The sequence below is a fragment of the Spizellomyces punctatus genome (assembly GCF_000182565.1).
Source record: "Spizellomyces punctatus DAOM BR117 chromosome Unknown supercont1.5, whole genome shotgun sequence".
NCBI classification, from domain to species: Eukaryota; Fungi; Chytridiomycota; class Chytridiomycetes; order Spizellomycetales; family Spizellomycetaceae; genus Spizellomyces; species Spizellomyces punctatus.
In genome coordinates this window covers 681,781-698,292 of record NW_015971541.1, presented here as the reverse complement: position 1 = coordinate 698,292, position 16,512 = coordinate 681,781, and the positions used below count along the sequence as shown (strand labels likewise).

The window sequence follows — 16,512 nt, the reverse complement described above, 5'->3', positions numbered from 1 at the left end:
TGAGCTCAAAATTTAATGGGCGAGAAGTGGCTTTCTGGATAGTTTGGTCGGAGAATTTCCAATATAAACTATAGCTTGATTTTATTTATTACAAGGTCATGATATTCGAGTTGCTTTCGTTCTTGGTTTCCCGTCGCTCTTTGCGTTGCGACATATCGGACATATCAGTCCTTTCCGATGAGGTTGGAGTCTGATGACCTTGTCCGTTGATGTCGTTGATGGGTTTACCGCCACGAGTCCTCTTGACGCTGGGTTTGGACGTTCATATACACGGCGAATGGAAGACTCCACCGTCGAAGACAAGCCTGTTCCAGGACCGACTAGGCCCGCCGAGCTAGCACTCACCACACCTTTACCATCATTCGCTGTGCTCAGGCAATCTTCATGATACGTATGGCGACAAAAGAAGACAACCAGATTCATATTCCCTAAACGAGAAGGATACAAGACAGCGTGTTAATCCATTCTTTAAAGCACGATTTCAGTAATGGGCACAGCGCTCCTGCCCGTTACCTTTTGTTTCCACATCCAGGCCACACATGGAACATGACATATCGACTGCAAAATGTTAACAAAGTATCCGCCAACCTAATGCGGATGCGTCCTGGTCTTACCTGTAAGCAACAGGCCGCGTCGCTGAGCCCTGTAGAGTGTCTCCAATAACTCGATGGTATCGTTAATGAGTATCTTTTCACATCCCTCTCGAAGAGACATCTGCATATCAATGTGGTTATTTTCCAGCACAGCAATCAGATATCGTTCATTGCCGGTCTGATCGCAGCTTACCTGAATACCATAATCTGACATGATCTTTATCAATGCGTTTCTTAAACCAGGAATCTGCAATCCATTGGGAATACGCTCCACCAGACGTATCGGATCAATGTGCGAGCCAAGATTCTCAAGCAATCCCACGATGAATGCTAACGGCAAATAATTTGAGTCGGTATTAAATGGCCCAATCTTTTCAAGTTCACAGATGGAACTCACGAGGTTTGTCCATAGAGTACTTTAACAAATCTTCCCAAAGCTCGTCATCGTTTTGGTCCTTGGCAAACTCGATGGCCTACAAATAGCAGCTTGTACATTTATTCCTTGGTCATGAACAGCCTTATTTGTGCAAAGTGGCATCATACCCTTTTTACATCCCCGAGGCGTTCGATGATCAACATCAGTGCCCTCCGATTATCACCCATTTTGCCCAATAAAAAGACCATTTCTGGCACCAGATCCCGAGTCTCGCAGATTTCGTATGCCTGAAAAAATCGGTGTAACGACGATCTTGCACGCAACTTGGCATAAAGTCATTTCCCCTACCTTCTGCATGGAGTAGAATGTACTTGTACGCAAGAAATCGATGAGCCGCAGATAATCATATTCGGCATACAGCTCCACCTAGGACACTATAAGCAAATGGTCCACAGTCACAACGCGTATTCATAAAGTACCTGCAAATGATGGAATTCCGCACCCTCTTGTGAATCCTTTCTGAACAAGGCGTCTAGGAATATGTGCAGAAACTTTGGGTGATCGGAAAGCTGGGACACTACGCGTGATACCTGGAATAGCTGCGTTATGACACGTCGAATCAACATGAAAAGTGCATTATATCCTACCAATATTCGATCCGGGTGATTTACCAGCAGCTGTACCCCGGGGCGGTGAACGGCAGCACGAATCTTGCCTAATAGCGCATTACCACCAATATAACCTAGGTCTGTCGTACTGGTGGCAGGCTCTTGTACTGCCACTGCAATTTTATCGGCAATCTCTTGGCTGGTTCTAACGTAAAAATCATCGTAGTCCATGATATACAAGGCATGGTCTTGAACAAAGGTGTACAGATTGTGCTGCGCTACCAAGTCCAGGACATTAGGCTGTCTCAGAACCAGACCATAGCACAGAGCACGATCGTATCTCTTGTCGTGGATGTGGCTAAACGAAGGCCTGGTGAACGGAGGTCTCAACCAGCAACGGTTCAGAGGCGCTTACAGTTGCATTGCAGCTTCTTTGAGTAGCTTCTTTGTTGGATCCTTTGCCAAATAGTCTTCAACTTGTTTTACTACGTCCGCAGTGCTGTAAATATCAGACGGCCAGCTTTGAATCGTGCTAAGGAAGAGCTGAATAAGGAGTGAGCGTAGGATCGGGTGTGAGTATATGAAATCAAACAATAGTTTACTTGTTGGTCTGTATTCAGCAAATACTCCAACACCATTTCATAAATGTCCGTCGTGAGTTGAGGATTTTTCACGGGAATTTTTGGGTATATAATCTGATTTGCAAACAAAAGGATTGACATTTTTGCGACGCTTGGTTCGGGTATTTGAAGGGAAGGAAACCCAACCATCAAATGATCATATTTCGCGAACTTGCGAATCCACTCCTCCCATAGTTCGCCGTTTGCACGAAGTATTTTTGGACATATACTTGCAACTTCATCGAAACGACCTATAAGAAGTCTGATAAATAGTTGCCAGTCCCACCCTGGAAATGATCATCCATCCTGGTACCTTGGTCTAACAAAGTATCCATGTACTTTCGTCCAATGTCCACGATCGAGTGCACCTGTAAGCGGCCTTCGTAGGTCGGACCGGCCTTTTCCGCGGCCTGTAGTGCTTCCTCGTACCTCTTGCGTTCTACAAGCCATTCAATGTGGTCATCTAAATCTCGCGGTTTTGCAACAACAATGTCCTTAGGGGACACAATGTAAAACGTGTTCTCAGCCGGATTTGCCGCCGGCAGATACTCTGTACAGGTAAACCCCAAATGGTCAATTATGCAATGCGACGCGTACAAACGCTACCTCATACCAAGTCGGTAGTCATTAGCACGATAATGCTCGAATCCAAGCAATGAAAGAACATCATTGCCAACAGCCTCTCCGAGGGACGTTACTATATGGATTTCTGGCGGCTTGGCTTTCTGGAGGATTCCGAACGCTCAGAAATATAGCCAAGTCCTATTCCATCTGTACCGATATAATGGATGTGGAACATACCGTCCTTTTAACAGGACCTTGCTGGATGACATCCACGTTCCTTGATTCGGGCAAATCTGTCATATATGAAAGCAGTACTATCTCTTCCTCCAGCGGTGCAATGCCAGATATGATGAAATCTGTGCGAAACCTCACATTGGAAGGCAAATGAGCTTTGGTGGGTGCCTCGCCTTATCACAAATACCCTGCATTATCGGGACGCTGGAAAAACACTTACTGGCAGACAATTTCCACAAAGCGTGACGGTAGGCCCGACGCGATGTCCATCTTGGACCGCTCCTACGATGAATGTCTAGCAGACTCTTCCAGTGAAGTAATGTTGGTTTATGGGCACCAAATCAGCGCACCTTAATAACACAAAGTTTGACGCTATCCGCCCAGCCAATTAGCAGCTCTATTTCTGATTTCCAGACCAAATTACAACGGAATAGATCCGCCCTTGGGCTATCTGGCGGGCGATCCACGTATGCGAACTTTTGCTGGCTACTGACATCGTAGATTTTCACACCCTATGAAAGTTGCTGGTAAGTCGAGCAAGTTCGACGATATATTACCGTGATGACTTACGGCCTCGTTTGCCCAAGCAATGAAATCTGCACGCCATTGCACAGCATATATGGGTCCTTCGCCTGAGCTAATAACGACATCCTTATTTCCGAACCACCCTAACATCGGTAAGACAATCATGTTAGTCCAAACGAGTCATAATGCCAGACGGGGGCCTAGACTGCAACCTTTGCCACTCATCAAGAGGTATTCCGCCATGCCACCCGATACAAATTGCCGGGTTGACTTCCGACTGTAGTCCGGTTCTAGGCATAGGGCCTTTACTGGGCGCTTGTAGTTGAACGACTGAATTTCCGTGGTATATAAGCTGCTGATTACCACTTTCCCTGATAAAGGGAGTGGTAAGAGAGATGCGATAAATGGGTTACAACAGTACGAGACACCACATCGTACCATCGTCCGACGCGCTAGCTACAAACTCTCCATTCGAGTCGATACTCAGTGCGTTCACAGAGGCCGAATGACAGTTGAAGCGTTTTACATCGGTGCCAATGAGATCCAATATATGTACTATTCCCCAATGTGTACCCAACGCCTGACAAAATCGATACATCCGTTCGAAGACAAATGGTCTTAGCGACATGCAGAGGTGAGAATTATAAGCATTATATTACCAGAAAGCGATCGGACACCGCCATTGCGCTAACCGCATCCTTCTTGAGGGTTTCATTTAAGGTGCTTGCCAGTCGCTGATATTTGAGTCTGGGCTCTTCTTCCTCGTCATCGTCATTGATGTTGTCATTTTCATCATCGTCATCGTTATCAGCGGCGGAATCCACTTCTTCCTCTTCTTCTTCTTCATCATCATCTTCTTCCCCGTCGTCTGTTTCAGGGTCGTCATCATCCTCCTCATCGTCGTCGTATTCTTCCTCTCCCGTCGAATCGTTATGTTGGTCGCGTCCAGCATTTCTTCGTTCTTCCTCAACCGCATCACTTTCATCCTCGCCTTTATCGTGGGGTGCTTCGTGCGACGTATCATCACTGCTGTGCTGGCGTCCTGGGTCTCGAATGGCTGTCTGCGCACCTCGCATGGAAACGCGGGTCCCGCTGGTCGGCAGAAGGTCCGGCTGTTCACTGTCATCATCAGCACGAAGAAGCGTCGACTTGGCTTCATACTGCGGAGGGCTGGTACTGAAATATGATTTTGACACATTTTCCGCCGCACAGGGGGTCTCTACGTGAAGTACGGGCTCCATTTGCAGCTCGGGTTCTTCCGAACTATTATCATCGAGGTATATTGCGGCGCGGATTTCTTTAGGATTGCCGACTGCCCCATCTACTTGCACGTGCTGCGTCGCATTATCTTGTTCCTGAGCGCCGCGAACGTCCTCCATGACATGGTATGTGACAAGCGGAAATGGGTGGGTAGACGGGCAAGTGAGGAGGTGGAGCGAGGTGATCGCGAGTGGCTTGTCGGATGAGTCATCAACTGTTTTGTCACGATCGGCAAGTCAATATCCGCCCTACGCACTCATCTTCCTATCAGACATGGACGGCCATACGGACGTCGAGAGCTCGGCGAATGCTGATAACCACGGTTTGCTAAGCATGTCACTCAAGCGTAGGATAGCTGAAAGAAAGGCGAAAGGCGTAATGTTGGATGCCTCCACGTCGTTTGAAGGACGAGTCCGAAAGACCTCCCTTTTACGCCGGCCATCACCTCCTCGTCGCATACAGTCTCCAGGAGACACCTATACTAATAAACCAAACGAAGATCTACTTGCATCAGCCCTTCTGCTTTCTCAGCGCGACTTGGAACCTCTTGTACAGAACTTTTTAAACACGTCAAACTGCATTGAATGGCTTCCAATGGACTCACACACGCTGTTGAGAAAGTACGCTGGAGTCACTGTTTCCATAACGCCAACATTGATAATTATGATCGAAAAATTCTTCATCACATCTTGCAGCCTAATAGAATTCACGCCGACGCTTGCAATGGCGCATTACAATTGGAAAAATGTTCAATCTTTGGAAAGGACGCTGAGAGCCCTTGAGTCCAGGGACGGGGAACCATATCTCCAATTGGATATTGCACTGGTGGGCTCCGGAAAGAGAGTAGCTGTCACCAGAGTGTTATCCAAAAGGTTTGTAAATATACATCTGAACGGTACGCGACCGCTGATCAACTGCAATAAAATAGCACTTGTCCGGCTACTCTATATCCGCCGTCTACAAGGCATAGGCAGTTGGAGGTGGACTGGGTCCATGAAGTATTCGTTTCGCTGCATCCGGAACCACCTGGTACTGCAAAGCAACGATGATTTTGGTTCATAATTGCTGATGCGGATGACTACCAGGCATAGAGTCCATCAAAGAACTGCTCGCCACACCCAGTTTCAAGGGAACAGCGAATGGGAAAATTTGGAATGAGCTCCACAATCTGATACATCGACCGACAGCGAAGCAGAACTTGATCCAAGAAAAGGTGCTGTTACCCCAGCTCTTTCACCTGCAGCGTCCTTTTTGCGTGGTTCTGTGAAAATCAATTTGACATTCCGTAGTTTAAGAACAGAGAGGACGTAGAGTTCAAAGAATTTTGTGAATGGGGCTTAAGGACTGATTGTAATAAACATCAACATAGTACGCCATGTCCAAAGGTGAGGTGATATCTGCACGGAATGCACCCGCGGACACTAAAGGAGGTGGTAATGTAGTTGCACTTTCGGCGGATCATTAAGCCTCAAACAGATGTCAGTTTAGGTGACTGCTCATATCTAAACACCTGCCACAGATTGGATCAATGCAAATATGTACATTATGAGCTGGATGAAGTCAATGTGACGATCGACATTGATCGACCACTACCAGTACTCCAGATTGGAAATCCTGTGCGAACTGGCTTTACGATGATATCTTCTTGCCACTCCACTTTGTCGACTTACATTTATTGCCATTTCAGCTGCCCGCCCAGTGGATATCGTGTGATGTTCGGAAATTCGATTTAAGCATTCTTGGGAAATTTACGGTCATAATGGCGGATCCTCCTTGGGATATCCATATGAACGTGAGTGTGAATGAATGTGGACAGTAGACAAACACTCCATGACCTACGTTTTCTCATGGCAAATTAGCTGCCATACGGCACGATGACTGACGATGAGATGAAAGAGATGCCTATACAGGACCTCCAAGATGAAGGATTCTTGTTTCTCTGGGTGACTGGGAGAGCAATGGAGTTAGGCCGCGACTGCATGGCGATCTGGGGGTAGGCGCTTTCATTCACCATCACGCATTGTATTTAAAATCAAGAGTGCGATCCCTTGGCAATGTTAGATACACTCGGATTGACGAACTCATTTGGGTCAAAACTATGCAGCTACAGAAATTGATCCGCACGGGACGAACTGGTCATTGGCTCAATCATAGCAAGGAGCATTGCCTAGTGGGCGTCAAAGGTGGTTGTCACCTCCAGACGGGTGGGATTGATGGGGATGTTCTAGTGGCTGAAGTGAGAGAGACGAGTCGCAAGCCCGACGAAATATACAGCCTCATCGATCGGTTATGTCCCGGCACTCGCAAGCTTGGTATGGCATCCAAATTATTTCGATCGTATATCCTTGCCAGTTTTCTAAATGGATATTTTCTCGTTCTGAAAGAAATATTTGGCAGGCCCCATAATACAAGGGACGGATGGATGACACTGGGCAACCAATTGGATGGGGTGCGCATCTGTGAAAAGGCTGTGCTGGAGCGGGTAAGGGGACAGCTTCACGTGTGGCGTTTATCATTCGATGCATTCATTTTATTTTTGCAAAGTATAACAAACTCTATCCTGCAACACCGGCGACCCTATTTGTAGACAGGATGTCTTGAGCCTACTTATGACTAATATCAGGGAAATAAGTATCCCTTTCGTCTGTGAATGAAACTGCTGTAACATTTTGCGTACACCGATTTTGATGCTTTCTTGGAAGAGTTTCTAAAATCGACTGTCCCTTGGAACCCGAGTATTTCAAACTAATGCCATGTCCATGGCCTCCAGGTATTCTCTTTCGGTGATGTTCGCGTGTGCCTTTACAAAGCGTATGATACGTTGAATATCGTCTTTCATGAACTCATGGGTTGGAATGATCTTCATAAGTTGCACGAAAGTGTTCTGGGTGAATGGGAGGTTGTCCTCAATGACGCTGCAAGCATTATAAGTCAGTTTGTCTATCTGCCCCTCACTTATCGACCCAGATTTCTTACCATTTTACCCTATTTAATAGCAGCTCTTCGTACTCGGACATGTCACGCTTCACGCCGTTCAGGACAACCTTATTCAAAAGCTCATTATACCACGGATGCTGTTGTAGCAGACGATTCTTTTCAGCCTGTCGTTGGGCTTCGGCACGATTCCTCATGGCCGCTATATCGTCGCTACACATGGTGTTCTAGTATGTGGTTTGGCATTAGACACAAGCAAACGCCGCAACATAATCCAACAGCGAGCATGTTTTCACCTTTCCTACTTTGAAGGACCTGAATTTGCGTATGAAATTTGATTTGCGCTCAAAATCCATTCTGATGTGACTCCGTAAGGCTCATCTGGAGGTATATGCGGTCATTTTGAAGATGATGCGTAATGTCATACCTGTTCAGATCTTCCAGAAGAACTTGGGTCAATCTTCGCCTCTCTTCATAAAACCGCTCTCGTGTGGTATAATACTGCGTGATATCTGAGTCTGCTGCATCCTTAGAAACCATACTACTGGTCCTCCTTACTTGGTCAGTCGCCAGATTTATACCATCATCGCGCCGGATGCTTAGGACCTGTTCCATCGCTTTGGGGTGTATTGCAGATGATTTGGGTGCAGAAGGCGATATCGTGGGTGGAGCAAGCGACAAATTTGGTAGCTCTTCTAAGTACAGAACATCAGCGGTCCAGGCAAACGACTCTGGTAACGATGTAGGTGATGTACTATCTTCTCAACCTTTGCGCATATCAGACACTGTTACGGGTGTTTCCTCCGGGGTTTCCTTCGACCTTTGCCAGCCCGCAATTGGGCCAGCAGTCCGATCTGGTACTTGAAGATGAACGGAAGTCGCCGGACGACACTTACTGCCTTTTTTGGACCGTTGCCCTACGTAACATGGCCGGATCAGGCGCCTTGCTACCTTTGGGCATAGGTGAATAAACAAACCTATAAACCCAGGTAGTTCCCGTTCGAGGACACTTTGAAAGTAAGCCTGTTTGTCCGTGTCCAGTTTCCTATGATACCAATCAACTTAATTGGGAAATAGTGCTCTATCATTAGTCGGTCAGCGGAGTTTGATTTCAAGTATGCTCCAACCTTGTCCTTCTTGTAATTGCCCGTCCCGCCGACCTATTTTAGCGGCGTCAATTCTATGTCGCCAATCGCTGTCGTCAACCGTTTCAGCAAACGGGATACCGAACTAAGTTTCGTAGCATGTCAGAAGTTGCTTGGTATATTAGGAATAGGACAACTCAAACCTTGACAGCGTGTATCCGTCCTTTAGATCTCACCAACTTGTCTTTTATCAATTCGAAGCCATTGTTGTGACGCGGCGGCGGCCCTTGAAAGGATGAGGTGAGGAATAGTCCTAGTCCCAATTCACCGTCTACTGTACCAGCCAGTCGAATTCGCCGGGAGCTGGTATGGACTTCATTTGCATCAGAAGTTACTTCATCATCCTTAGTATTTGTCAATCTATACAGAGTTGGAATTGGTACTGTGCTGTTATGTGTCCACAACGCTGTTTACCCAACTCACCGATGAAGAGATGTTGGATCAATCTTTAACGCTAAGCACAGCAACGCATCTGAGTCGAGTATTGGGTCTCCTAATGTGGCGAAGGTGAGATGGCATTTGTTATTAAATGTCGTCGTGATGTGAGCAGCGGTCATCCATGGCACATCAAGCCAAACATGTCCGTACTTCGAACCTAAAGGTTTGTATGATTCCTTTGCATCTGAGCAAAATCCACAGCGATAAACATCCTGTTTGTGCCATCCGAGTCGCTTTATTAATTTTTGCGGTCATGATATAGAAGCAACAATCGGAATGTTTTCTTACAGTTCGTCTCTTCAGTTTCTCTGTTTTAACTGCACTCGAATCTTTGAGGGAATATTTCTGATCGGTACGGACAGCCACCTCTCTCGGTTCGTAACTTTGTAAGCGAGTGGGTGATTTTTCAATTATTGCTTGTTTGACGTGAAAAGCAATCCCAGCATCTCCCCGCTCCGTTTTCGCAAACTGCGAATGGTGGATGGTATGATGACCAAAGTGATGGCGATTCTTCGAGGCGGTAGGTGGAGCCGTTTGTCCAGCAATGGCAGCCGAAGCTCCACCGACCAACGGATCAGTGCGAGTTGAGGCAGGTCTGGTCATAGCTCGGCAGGCCGTAGCCTATCATTCCAATTTTCAAACTCTGACTAAAAACCGATAAGACGGCCCATGCACCTAAATATAGGACACAGAATTGATAGATCCCTCATCTACGGTTCATGCGAATATTTTCCGATGTATTCACTCAACAATTTTTATTTTTGGATGTTGGTTTTACCATAAAGATCACTCTCATAGATATTGTGCATTGTACATAACTAATATTCTGAACCCGCTTTCTCTGTTAACCTTAAATGGGGATTGGTCCAAGACCTGGCCCGGCAGCGATAGTGGTCTCAACTGTAGCTGTTTCTTCCACAACGACGGTGGATGTAGCAGATTGGAAGGTCATGGTAGGAATAAAGGCAATACCGCGACAAGATGCCCGGCATTGCAGGTCATACGTGTCTCTGAACTCAAAGCAGGTGTCCTCATCGGTCTGACTCTGACAAATCTCGGTGGTTTGCGCATACGCAATATCGCAAGTACGGAGGCACTCAGCTACAGTGGGAAGAGGCGTTCCTGTGGCCTGGGGTTCTTCAGTGGTTGTTTGCAGGGTAGTCGTCTCAACCGTGGTAATTGCAGTGACCACCTCTGTTGTAGTGGTTGAAGTCACTTCAACAGGTTCGGTAGTACTTAAAACTCTCTGAGCAGACGCCGTCTTGGTAATTACGCTCGGGGTAGTCCGAGTAGAGGGGCGGTCTCTAGCGTTCTGATAACTGTAAACAGGGCCAATATCAGGTGTGAAGGACCACAACTTGACGAAGCGCTATAGCTTCCTACCAATTTGCTAGACAGATTCGATTATAATCATCACGGAAGTCTGTGCAGCTCGTGTCATTACCCCGAGCCGCGCAGATCATGTTGGTCTGATCGTACGCCGCCTGACAATTGGCCAGGCACCTGCTACGGGTGTTAGATTCTGGCACGCCACAGATGGAGTAATTAGTTTATAGTAAACATTGAAACTTGTTGATAACATTAACATACGCCGACGAAACAGAGTAGGTCCAATGATCTCTTCGATACCCAGACCGGTTGTTGTAGGTGCACTGGTCCTGGCAAGAAGGTCCGTCACTGTCACTGGAGCAACCGAATGTAAGGGACCACTCGGTTTAGCTGAAGGATTATGAAGCGCATAGTACCTGCTCTCTTCGCTGCGAATGGGGCTGCCAGAGCCGCATTGATTGACAGGAAGACAGAGATGAGATTCAACACTGTCTTCATTGTGATTTTGGTAAGAGTAGCGTCAATATCGTGCACCAACGGACTCGATGTTGCTCTGGACTTGGGAGGAGCTGGAGTTTTTGGAACCGGACTGCACACGAGTTACCGCCCGGGCCAATCCTCATATTACCCCATTCTCTTCAAATTGAATGTAAAAATCGCCTGGGCCTACCAGCAGCAACACGTCAGTGAGGGTCTCTCGCTGACAGATCCTTGTATCGCCCTTTGCAATTTGATCTTACGTCAGCTGCCTGTCCGAACGCGTCGTGGATCTGCGAATGCGATCGTCCGCTTTCCGCCTTGGTTGCATGATGGGACTGCCTGCTCCTTACACGAGTAACGATATCGCTCGGAAGAAAGAAATCGGGCGGCGGGTATACCTGTACCAAGCTCTGCTATGCTTAACGGTTGGCGGATGCGCGGCAGCTGGGTTTGACGCTATTCTGAATTCTTCAATTCGGACGTTGGATGTGCCGACAATGCAAGTATTAGTGACCCTTCAGAAGAGTTTGCTTGCTCTCTGGCACGCTTTTTAATAAACCTTTGCCACTCTTAGTTGGTGCGTCTTTTCTTTGTCCCAAGTGATATTATATCCTGCCGCAATTCATGCATATATGAAGCATGTCGAGTGTGAGGGATGGAAAACTGCCTTGTCACTGCGGGTGCTGGCTTTTAGCTTGTACGGACTGATCTTTGTACAGTATGGTACGGGGCATTAGCAACGTTTTGAAAATGTTGTGCATTGCGTATGAACTGTGTGATTATATTCCATGCAGCTGCAGGTTTTCTGATGCTGATGAACCAAACGCGAGGAAGTCAATGGAATCCAACGCCATACATTTGGTATGGAAACTATGTTATGGGGGTGCTATTGGTGACTCTAGCACTCTCTGAGGAAGGACACGATAGGAGTGAAGAGAATATCTTGAAACTAGCATGGTGAGAACTGGTGCATTCGGACTTATTACCACATTTCGACATGCCAACGCCTTAATTAGCAAATCGGTGGGCCTTCTGTTTATGCTGCTTGTTGTTGTTTATCTACCGATTTACACAAGGCTGCCGATCCCGCGTCTCGACGCAAACTTGGCATTCTTGACAGTGCTCGTGGTAACGCTGGTCGTCGGGTGCGTTACCCAGGACAATCAGGTTGTGATAGAAGCAATGGGGACCCGAGAACTGGGGAGGGCCCAGCGATGGCCTGAATTTTTAGAGGAATATGTATATTTGGTTACTGGAAGACCACTCGCTCAATATATAAGCATTTGACAAGTTTGCACGGAGACTGCAACTCGATCAAACGTAGAACGGTGACGAGACATTTTGAAGTCGGGGGAACTGCCCATAGCAGTGTAACTTCCCGAAACTGGAAGGCATTCCGTGAGCCCGTAGTCATATCCATTATGCCCTTAACAGTCGATGTCGACAATGGAGTCTGCCAGTGGCATATCAGACAAAACTGTTCCAGCCATTAACGTCGTTCAAATTCTGGATCCCCCTCTAATGACGATGCTAGTGATCATGCGGTTATGTAGTACAACAGTTGCGGCTTTAGCTAGAACGCTCTGTCATCTACTCCTCATTTGTTGGCAGCAATCCGTATCTGTTTTGCTTCGCACATGACGCTGATCGTCTGAAGTGAAGATGGCCAAACCTCTGTAAATCAACCTATTTTCTCTGTATATCGATGTTGAAAGCAGAGATTATACGACGATACACAATTTAAATATCACAGCGAGTTACATGGGTTGAATTGGTGGGATGATGAAGCCGACACTAAGAATTGCCATGCATTAAAAGTAATGAAATTAAGGTTGTAGCGGATCAACATAGTGTGTGGGAAAATAGAAACGTCAGTGCCACGGAGCATTGCAGCCAGTTGAACTAACGACATTTAGTGACATAATCAGCACCCCCATCTATCGCTCAGATTGGTGTGGCATGCTAATGTAACTTTTTTTTTTAAACTGCGGTGAGGCGCATGCCGAAGGTCTATAAAAGGGGACCTGCTCCCTCTTCCCTCTTTACCCATCCTCGACTCAAAGCATCTGCCCAACAAGTCTCAGTCCATCATCATGAGAATGCCGCTCTGAATCCAAGGACCTCGCCCTCCCGACAACAACAACATAACGCCTTGCAAACGCTGCTACTACTATATCGCTATGATCGCAGGTATGCATTATCTTTGTATTTTCCCACGCGGATTATCCAGTCTAATTATTCTGATCTACCTTAGTATCTGAACATCCTCCGACTAAAGAATTTCGGAATCAAGCAAGGGCTTAGTAGGATTTCTCTCGTGGTGGTGGGCTTAGTTACCCGGTTAGAAACAACCGTAATGTATTGCATGTGTAATTGGGCCTAGTGGTAGTCGGTTGGTTGTAAGGAGGGAATTACTTGGCTTTTCCGAACCGGTTGTCGCCGGTTCATTCCCTGGTGTATTATGTTGTGACATTTGTTATTGCCAATACACTAGCCATTTACTGGTAAACGGCACGTGTATCTGCCATTCAAGCTTAACCTCCTTCATAAGCTTAAGAACTGGGCATTCCCTTTGACATGGTAACGGTTGAAATTTCGGAAGGACACGTACTTAGCTTCTCAAATTCTGCTTTACGGGTCTAGGAACTTCCGCACCTTGGTAGACAATGTGATAGAAAGTCCTGCAGCCATATAGGTACACGAACTGGTTGGCAGTTTAGAAGTCTTCACTAACAAGGCACATAGATTTTCTACCTTTGTATTGTAAACACTGTCAGAAGGTAAGACCCTGCCGGCTGCGCTTCTCGTGACAAGTTTGTAAGCAACTGTTTGCGTTTAGAGCTTCTGGTATCGTTCAATCTCGCCGGTAATTCCTGCCCTTTTGCCTTGACCGTGATATAATATCAGCCAGGAGCATTTCGCCGCTTTCCCGGAGGATGTTACTGCAAAGCATCGTTCAGCAACGGGACATCAATGTTCAGCGCTCTCTGCGAGTGTCGCTGATGCTCGAGCAGTAACTTGTCCTGTTTGCAACAGAGTTGTTCCGGTGCGCCGGGGAGAAGACCCCAATTTACGTGTCAATGAGCATATCCAGGCAAATTGCCCTGAGGTAATGTCTGCATTACCAAACCTGCTCATCATTGTTTGATGTCTCACCTTAGCAGTCATTAGCCGGGCACTTCCACCGGGACAGCCTTTAGTAATGCATGCAGTTTCCATAGGTGTGGCAAGCGGGAACTCGTAGAAATATCCTGTCCACTGTGCGGGAAGACATTTTGCATAAAACATAGGTATGTGCATTGTGTGACTGCATTGGATCCGCAAATGTATGTTTATTCAGATGTGTTCCCAGGTTGGAGGCTGACCATGTGTGTCAGACAAGCCAAGGAGTAGCGGAGAGAAAACAACGGGAGGACAAAATGTCAGATCATATGGTAGGAAGTATAGTGCCTTCACAAAGAGGAGTTGATGGTGTTGCCCACCTTCTAACTTACTGTACAAGAACCTGTCAGAGGAGGAGCAGATAGCTCTTGCTATACAACTGTCCAGGACTGAATCTGCTAAAGGGAATAATGGTTCTATTACTCAGGTATCTAGCCATGTATTCTGTAAGGTAGGTGATATGTGCAGAGGCTGATGCTGCTTTCCCATAGCAATCCTACCATGGTTCAAAGCAAAGTTGCACAATTCAGTAGATAATATAGAGTATTTTAATATGAAGTCCTGTATATATGGATAGGCAATTATTTCTTAAACTATGTAAGATAAATAATATATAGGTAACAGTATTTAAGTTTCTCTATAAAACTTATTAACTAAGTATTATATACTAGAGTTTTATTTTACTCTCCTAAACTATTAGTTTCTACCTGATTTTTTGGGTTTATAATAAGGTCCTTACATATTTAATATATATAATAAAATAAAAATATTAGATATATATATAACCCAGTAATATATTAATAAAAAAGATAGAGACTATTATCTGCCATCTTGAACTACTTCTTTACTAAAAATTGCACTAACAAGAAAAGACTTCTGCTGCTGGGAATAAAAATGGGCAAGTTAGGTGATAACTGTAACAGATTTTTTGTTGGTAGACTATGGTAAAGACAACTTGGGTCTCCTAGCAGGTTATGTGGGTGTCTGTACTAGGAATCATAGTCTCTGAATCCTTTCTTTGGGCATCGGTAGCAAATTGGGGGCAAGAGGCAAGGAGAGTCAGTTAGTTGTGAACCGAGCAGGATTTAGAGGCTTCAGTGCAGGTGATCAGGCTGTTGAAGCACTCTGTTAGGTTCCTGTAAACCTAAGATAGGAGTTGAGAAGCTAGTTATGGGGATTTAGTGTCACTATGGCTTCTGCCCACGACTTATTTTATTGAATATGTCTTTTTATACAAGAATACACTACGGTAACATCTACACTAGTTTCCATAATCTTCATTAGGGTGGCAGCATCCAATCTTCCCATTTTGGACCATTGCCATGATTGATTATGACTGCATAACATATCCTTCGTGCTGCACTGGTGTAGCCCAGAACCAAGCTTGATCTCAGGGGTTTTGAAGCTTAGGTTACAATTGTAGAAACCTCAATCATGATCACCTGATGCCTTTGAGCAAACCAGTTTATCAGAGTCATTCACTACATAACCATGGGGTTTGGGGTAATTCTTGTATTTAATGCTAAAGTCATTTTCTGGGATATTGATGCATACTTCCTTTATCACTAATTTAGTTTATAATGGTAACTCTTCTATAGTTTCCTGACCTAGATAACAGTTCAGTTCTTTTCACTGGTTTCTCACATCCAGCTCCCCTGATCTGGTTACATAATCTTGGTTCCTGATCCTAGTTCTCTGATCTAGTTACCTGATGCTAGTTCAATGCTCTTGGACCCAGTCCAACTCTTGTTTCAGGGTCCTGATCTCACAACTTGATCCAATTCTCCTGACAACTATACTGAAACAATTTCTTACTAATCTATTATTAAATATTGGTGAGCTGCCTACCAGTATCTACAACTTCAGCTAGTAAGTTCCAATCTTTCCAGTTCTCCCATATATCCCAGCTGCTCTAACTCTAACTCTAAACCTAGTTGACTGGTGTGAACTGCACCAAGATTTCAAGCCAACATTGTTGAGCTCCCTCTTGACTTCTTGGAGCTGCTCAGTGTGTCATAAATCTAGAATCAGGTCATCCACATAGAGAATAAGATAGATGCCTGCTTCTTGTTGGTTAGATTCCATGGTCTGATTCATATCTATTATACAAGTGCCAGGCACTCTGACTCTGTTTATGAGAGGGCAATGGTGGGTAGCATCTTGCTCTGCCAGTTGATTGAGCTGCTCTAGATAGTGACCAAGAACCCAGTGATTAACTTCCTGTGGTCCAAATTACTGCCCCAA

The 16,512-nt window shown here is 45.8% G+C and overlaps 4 protein-coding genes across 4 annotated transcripts; 1 reads left to right on the top strand and 3 right to left on the bottom strand.

The window, feature by feature from the left end:
• Positions 1–28: 28 nt before the first annotated feature.
• Positions 29–4,901, bottom strand: SPPG_03320 (uncharacterized protein; the record flags this gene model as incomplete). Its single annotated transcript, XM_016751594.1, has 21 exons — positions 29–428; positions 514–558; positions 615–714; positions 787–923; positions 991–1,066; positions 1,137–1,256; positions 1,318–1,395; positions 1,449–1,559; positions 1,617–1,935; positions 1,993–2,120; positions 2,180–2,272; positions 2,345–2,448; positions 2,511–2,747; positions 2,811–2,922; positions 2,999–3,128; positions 3,216–3,277; positions 3,346–3,507; positions 3,566–3,663; positions 3,733–3,891; positions 3,959–4,100; positions 4,180–4,901. Coding segments are annotated over 21 exons (3,467 nt in total), but the record flags the coding sequence as incomplete, so codon positions are not given.
• Positions 4,902–5,053: 152 nt separating this feature from the next.
• Positions 5,054–7,381, top strand: SPPG_03319 (uncharacterized protein; the record flags this gene model as incomplete). The annotated part of the gene is made up of 10 exons (XM_016751593.1): positions 5,054–5,652; positions 5,709–5,809; positions 5,866–5,993; positions 6,070–6,165; positions 6,223–6,396; positions 6,468–6,572; positions 6,640–6,773; positions 6,842–7,092; positions 7,165–7,262; positions 7,325–7,381. 10 exons carry the CDS (start codon positions 5,054–5,056, stop codon positions 7,379–7,381), a joined length of 1,743 nt encoding a protein of 580 aa, XP_016609559.1.
• On the bottom strand, positions 7,289–9,935 carry SPPG_03318 (uncharacterized protein). Its single transcript, XM_016751592.1, has 13 exons — positions 9,586–9,935; positions 9,455–9,509; positions 9,283–9,352; positions 9,140–9,219; positions 9,003–9,085; positions 8,842–8,944; positions 8,692–8,775; positions 8,482–8,631; positions 8,273–8,409; positions 8,142–8,215; positions 8,011–8,071; positions 7,757–7,941; positions 7,289–7,695 (listed from the first exon to the last, which is right to left on the bottom strand). The coding sequence occupies exons 1-13, from the start codon at positions 9,898–9,900 to the stop codon at positions 7,521–7,523; spliced, it is 1,572 nt and encodes a 523-aa protein (XP_016609558.1). The 5' UTR covers positions 9,901–9,935; the 3' UTR covers positions 7,289–7,520.
• Positions 9,936–10,009: 74 nt separating this feature from the next.
• SPPG_03317 (uncharacterized protein) lies at positions 10,010–11,315 on the bottom strand. The gene is made up of 4 exons (XM_016751591.1): positions 11,043–11,315; positions 10,888–10,980; positions 10,681–10,819; positions 10,010–10,616 (listed from the first exon to the last, which is right to left on the bottom strand). Exons 1-4 carry the CDS (start codon positions 11,122–11,124, stop codon positions 10,148–10,150), a joined length of 783 nt encoding a protein of 260 aa, XP_016609557.1. The 5' UTR covers positions 11,125–11,315; the 3' UTR covers positions 10,010–10,147.
• Between the last annotated feature and the right edge of the window lie 5,197 nt (positions 11,316–16,512).

What these genes read in the sequence shown, in the direction of transcription:
- SPPG_03318 (XM_016751592.1), bottom strand. Translation starts at nt 9,900, where the DNA reads ATGACCAGACCTGCCTCAACTCGCACTGATCCGTTGGTCGGTGGAGCT. An exon ending in GATCCAACATCTCTTCATCG is followed by an intron (nt 9,220 to 9,282) that starts GTGAGTTGGGTA and finishes AACTCTGTATAG; the next exon opens with ATTGACAAATACTAAGGATG. An exon ending in GACGGATACACGCTGTCAAG is followed by an intron (nt 8,945 to 9,002) that starts GTTTGAGTTGTC and finishes TACGAAACTTAG; the next exon opens with TTCGGTATCCCGTTTGCTGA.
- SPPG_03317 (XM_016751591.1), bottom strand. Translation starts at nt 11,124, where the DNA reads ATGAAGACAGTGTTGAATCTCATCTCTGTCTTCCTGTCAATCAATGCG. An exon ending in ACCTACTCTGTTTCGTCGGC is followed by an intron (nt 10,820 to 10,887) that starts GTATGTTAATGT and finishes GTGGCGTGCCAG; the next exon opens with AATCTAACACCCGTAGCAGG. An exon ending in CGAATCTGTCTAGCAAATTG is followed by an intron (nt 10,617 to 10,680) that starts GTAGGAAGCTAT and finishes CCCTGTTTACAG; the next exon opens with TTATCAGAACGCTAGAGACC.